General features: G+C 55.9%; 1 protein-coding gene across 1 annotated transcript; it reads right to left on the bottom strand.

Moving 5' to 3' along the window:
• Nucleotides 1-2,873: 2,873 nt before the first annotated feature.
• LOC135965097 (uncharacterized) lies at nt 2,874-4,906 on the bottom strand. The gene is made up of 2 exons (XM_065520778.2): nt 3,735-4,906; nt 2,874-3,291 (listed from the first exon to the last, which is right to left on the bottom strand). The coding sequence occupies exon 1, from the start codon at nt 4,763-4,765 to the stop codon at nt 3,977-3,979; it is 789 nt and encodes a 262-aa protein (XP_065376850.1). The 5' UTR covers nt 4,766-4,906; the 3' UTR covers nt 2,874-3,291; nt 3,735-3,976.
• Nucleotides 4,907-5,628: the final 722 nt, after the last annotated feature.

Raw genomic sequence — 5,628 nt, forward strand, 5'->3', positions numbered from 1 at the left:
TCACTGCAAGCTCCGCCTCCCGGGTTCCCGCCATTCTCCTGCCTCCGCCTCCCGAGTAGCTGGGACTACAGGCGTCCGCCACCTCGGCCGGCTAGTTTTTTGTATTTTTTAGTAGAGACGGGGTTTCACCGTGTTAACCAGGATGGTCTCGATCTCCTGACCTCGTGATCCGCCCGTCTCGGCCTCCCAAAGTGCTGGGATTACAGGCTTGAGCCACCGCGCCCGGCCTGCAATTGATTTTTATATAAGCTCTTATTAGTATACTAAATTATCTACAGATTTCTTGGTTTTCTATTAGATGTGAATATCTCCTGCATAATGAGTTTTGTTTCTGCCTTTCCACTTTTTTCTACGTCCATTTTCTTTTTCTTCTCTTACTGTGTTGGCTAGGACTGCCAGTATAATACTGAATAGAGAGAGTGATAGAGGTCATCCTATATATACTTCTGGTTTAAAAATAATTTTGACATTTCTCACTGAGAATAATGTGTGATGTAGATTTATTTTTTATTTTTTATTTTTGCCCAGGCTGGAGTACAGTGGTGCTATCGCGGCGTGGGAGCCGCCTTCCAGGCGCTCTCTCTGCCTCCAGAGGTGAGGGCACTGCCGGGCCCCAGTCATGCCCGTGGCCTCAGTCTCCCAATCTGAGAAGTGGGTGGGCAAAGAAGAGCTCGGCAGAGCTGCATCTCCAACTCCCTGCTCTCACCTGGGGGAGTCCACCAGCTCGAAGGTCACTGTAACCTTCGCCTCCCGGGTTCAAGCAATTCTCCTGTCTCAGCCTCCCAAGTAGCTGGGGCTACAAGCACCCGCCACCACACCCAGCTAATATTTCTATTTTTGCTAGAGATGGGGTTTCACTATGTTGGCCAGGCTGGTCTCAAACTCCTGGCCTCAGGTGATCCACCTGTCTCGGCCTCCCAAAGTGCTGGGATTACAGCCATGAGTTACCACACCTGGCTGTGTGATGTTGATTTTTAAAAAATTTTTGGCCAGGCACGGTCGCTCATGCCTGTAATCTCAGAGGTGGGTGAATCTCCTGAGGTCAGGAGTTGGAGACCAGCCTAGCCAACATGGTGAAACTCCGTCTCTACTAAAAATACAAAAATTAGCTGGGTGTGGTGGCGGGTGCCTGCAGTCCCAACTATTCAGAAGGCTGAGGTAGGAGAATCGCTTGAACCCAGGAGACGGAGGTTGCAGTGAGCCAAGACTGAGGCACTGCACTCCAACCTAGGTGACACAACCAGACTCCATCTCAAACAAACAAACAAACAAAAAACAAAACAAAACAAAACAAAACCTGGTTGAAGTTTACCAAATACCCAAGTTCGTGTTTTTCTTTCAGTGAAGTGCACCAGTGTTTTCTAGTAAGAATGAGTTGTCCCTGCTGTTGTCTTTGATTGCTTCTCTTTGGCATCTCTACCAGACCTGTCAGTCAACTTTTGAACTAATCTGCTTTGCCATAGCTCAGGAAGGGGCAGCGTTGGTGACCTCACCCAAGAGTGGACACATGACCCAGTGTACACATGGCCAAATGCCAGCCAATTATTTCAATGTCAAGATCCTTAACTGTGAGCAGAAGTGTGGAACACAGGATCTTCCAGGTCACAGAGATGAGAGGTCAGAATTGGCTCCAGGGCAACGGAAGATCAGTGCAGGATGAAGTGATAGGGCACAGAAACTGGAGCCACAGAGTACAGGGCAGAGTCACAGAAAGGAGACACATACATGGAAAGAGGAGCTTTCTCCAATCTTAATGATTCCCAGATCTCAGCCTCGTTTCTGTAAGGCCTGACTCGGCTTCATCTCTGCCCTTAAGGAAACTCCCCCTTCCTCCAGGTAGACTGAGTAGGCTTCTCCACCTGATCAAAGGAGCCACACCCATATCCCCTGGCACTGGCTTGCATAGCACCTGTCCCTTTGACCTCTGCTTTTCCATCCCCATCACCACATTCAGGTCCTTCTTGTGCAGCACCAGGCCTCTCTTGCTCTTGCCAAACCAGTCTCTGGCTTGTCTTTAGGAAAATCACCTTCTCCAGCCGCAAATGTGGCTTTCTGCAGCCCAGCTCCAAAACCATCCCTGCCCTTTGGATCACCCCGCCTCAGCTGCCAGCGCCTTTCGGAAGTCTGACCATCTCACCCTGGCATTCAAGGACCCACGTGATTCAGTCTCACTGCCTCTCAGAGTTATGTCTCCTCTTGGTTACAGGCGACCCAGTCTGCAAGTAAACTGTCCTGCTTTGGGCCCTGCAGTGTCGCTCTCTGCACCAGCCTTTGCCTCTGCACTTCGCTCTATGAAGTCCTCTCATGCTGCACGGAAGGACGACTCTCTCAGGTCCCTTAGCGATGGAGACTCAGGGACATCAGAACACATCTCAGCGGTGGTGACTAGCCCTCGGATTTCCTGCCATGGTGCTGCCATTCCCACCGCCCGTGCCCTCTGCCTATGCTGTTCCTGCTGCACCAAACGCCTTCTCCTGCCACCGCCCTTTCTTTAGAAGCCTTTGCCAGCACCCGACCTCTCTGCAGATTGCTGTTCCTCCCAGTCTGCAGAAGCTCTGCCCATACGCTTTCCTTAAAAGGGCTCTGGGCAGGGCAGGTGCCCCCACTTCTCAGGGATCCCCTCCTTTTGTCTTCAGCTCTCCTTAACAGATATCTATATATTTGTATATATTCAGTTTCACCAACAATGCATCAAGTACTTTTTTTTTTTCAGTAAAGATAAGAACCGCACTCATCAAACCGGAGTCCCATTGATTCCCCACCCCCCACCGCCCCAAATCTGGCACCTCCCCGAGGTATCCTCAGAACCATTTGAGGCGTCCTTTGGCATTGGGTAATAGAAATAAAATTTTACCTCTTTCTACCATAAATTGTACCAGGTTTTATGTATTGCTGACTCCCTTCATCTGACTTATTGTTGTTTATTTTAGAATATTTTCTCTTTGAAATATTTTTTTTTTTGGCAAAAAGACACGACACCGAGCACAGTGCTCCGAAGGCAGAGGCGGATGAACGCAGGAGGCCTGCCTTCGTCTCTGTAGGCGACACCCTCCCACCCCTTCCCTTGTTCTCACGGCACTCCTCGCTGCTGGCAAAGTAGACGTGCCAGTTTCTGCTGCTCCCCCACGGAATGGAAGCCCCAGAGGGCAGGGACCTAGTCTGTCACGTCCCAGGCCTCTCCCCAGCTCCTCTGAGGCCCCGGTGCTGGGTCAGGGCATCTGCTGGGCTGCGCGGGCGGCGGGGGAGGGAGAGCCTTGGAGCGCGGCCCCAGTCCTGGGAGGGAGAGGTGTCCTTCGAGGAAAGGGACAGAAGAGAATTGAGGATAGAGGTCCAAGGGGAAGAAAGAGGGAAAGGATAGACGTGAGGAGGACGTCCGGGCGGGGTGAGGAGGGCCCCGGGCGAGGTCGGGCCCACGGGCTTTCTAGGGCGCGTCGCAGCTCAGGGCCGCGGGTGTGCTCTCCGCTCCAGTCGGACCGCCCGGACGCTGTAATCTCCTCTGAGGCTGGCCCTTCTGCCTCGAGGCAAGCTCGGGTCTGGCACGGAGCAGTGGGAAGGGCGGGAGATTGCCCCTAGCGGACTCCAAGTCCAGCCCCTGTCCCTGGGCAAGTCTCGACACTTGGTGGATCGCGGAGGAAACCCGGTCGCGGATCCCCAGCCAGCACCGGCCCCCGCCTCGGCTTCGCCCCCTTTACCCAGAGGTGGCCTCGGAGGCCAGGGTGGGGCGCGCCGCTCACCTGGAGAGGAGGCTGGGGGTCGGGGGACGCGCGCGCCCTTAGGCCCCACTCCTGTCTTCTGCCCTTTTTATTCTCCCCTGCACCCTGTGGCGGGCGGCGGGGGGCGAGGGTTTGCCAGTGTCACCTGCTTGGTAAGTAGGTGGGCGAGTGACGCATCGCGGCGTGGGAGCCGCCTTCCAGGCGCTCTCTCTGCCTCCAGAGGCGCCGGCATTGCGAGGCCCCAGTCATGCCTGGGGCCCCAGTCATGCCCGCGGCCCCAGTCTCCCAACCCGAGAAGTGGGTGGGCGAAGGAGAGCTTGGCCGAGCTGCGTCTCCAATTCCCTGCTCTCCCCTAGGGGAGCCCACCAGCTCCAATCGCGACCTCTTCTGTCCCCAAACCACAGACCATAGCCCGCCTCGGGGACCCGGATATGGAAGGAGCTGTGGGGCGCCCTGGCCTTGATCCACCCTGGGCCGGGCGGGCGTTCGGGAGGCTGTGGGGCTGCCGCCCTTCCTCCCCGCCTGGAAGGTGCGGGTGTGGGAAGAGCGGGAGACTGCGAGGCCGACTCAAGCCCTGCGCGACCAGCGGCGAAGCCCAGAGCCGGGCTAGGAGCGCGCTCAAGCGAGCTCGGGGGAAGGCCGAGAAGGTTTCCCGGAGGCGGCGGCGAGCGGAGACCTGGAGAGAGACCGGGCGGGGTGACCGGGCGGGGTGACGGGGCGGGCCAGGTGAAGAGGCGGGCCCCACCCCAGGAGCGCGGGGCCACACGGACACCGGCGGGCGGTCTCCCCGTGATGCGCGGGGATTGCAGGACTCCAGCGGACCCGCCCGCCGCCTCCGCCCTCGCGCGCCGGGGCTGCCAGTCCGGCGGGTTCTGCCGGTCCTCGGCCGTGCGTATGGGGTCTGGATCCCCGGCTCCGCTTGCCGCGAGCGCGAGTGTCAGCCGACTAGCTCCGGACCGCATGGAGCAGCTCCCGCAGGGCCACAGCCGTGGGTCGTCGCTGATTGCCAGCTCCGCGCCCCCTGCACCGTTGGGCGGCGGCCTAGGGCTCATCGCGCGAAAGTCTGCGGGGTCCCTCCCCTGTGCTAGAAGGGGCCGTTCCTCCCGCGCCGTCGCGCTCTGTGTTGGATGCGAGAGAGGCTTCTGGGCGCGTCGCGAGCTAGGTCCGGGAGCTGCGGTCCTCTCCGAGGTCTCAGTGTGCCCGCAGCGTCCCCTGCAGTGCGTCCCCTGCAAGGGCCCAGAACACATTCTTGTCCCCGCCAGGCCTGGAGGCCCGAGCGCCTGCCTTTCATCCGCTCTGCCTAGCCGCCTCTGCTGCCTTGGGCGCTGGCCTTAGCAGTTCTGAGTTTGAATTCAATCGCCAATACACAGAAAGCCACACAAATGTGAAGCTTTGTGAATTATTGTAAAATAAACATCTTTGTAACCACTACCCAAGCCAAGAAATAGTACTTTCCCTCAGAATACCTTGCTGGTGCTCCCTCCCGATTTCACTCGACTCCCTCCTTCCCAAAGTAGCCACTATCCTGCCTTTCATAGTAATTACTTAACAGTTTTAAAAAAACTGTTGTCACCCAAGTTCGCCTCTCTAGAGGCTATAAATTAGACTTGCTCATTTTGTTAATATCTTTTAAGTCTCTTTAATTTGTAGTTTCTTTCTCCATCACTTTATTTTCCTTGCAATGTATCCTTGGAAGAATCTGAAGAGATTTCTAGTCTGGATTTCACTGATTGCATTCTCCTGGTTCAGGTCAACACATCTCCCTGTTTTCTGCATTTTCTGCAAATTGACAGCTGGATCCAAAGCCTTGATCAGACTCAGGTTCAAGATTTTTGGTGAGACTCCAGGTAGTGGAGTGCTGTTTTGTCAGGAGGCAGATAATGTCTGGTTGTCTCTCTTTTTTGAGATCTGAGGA

Source organism: Macaca fascicularis, chromosome 9 (assembly GCF_037993035.2).
Source record: "Macaca fascicularis isolate 582-1 chromosome 9, T2T-MFA8v1.1".
Taxonomy (NCBI): Eukaryota; Metazoa; Chordata; class Mammalia; order Primates; family Cercopithecidae; genus Macaca; species Macaca fascicularis.

What these genes read in the sequence shown, in the direction of transcription:
- LOC135965097 (XM_065520778.2), bottom strand. Translation starts at nt 4,765, where the DNA reads ATGAGCCCTAGGCCGCCGCCCAACGGTGCAGGGGGCGCGGAGCTGGCA.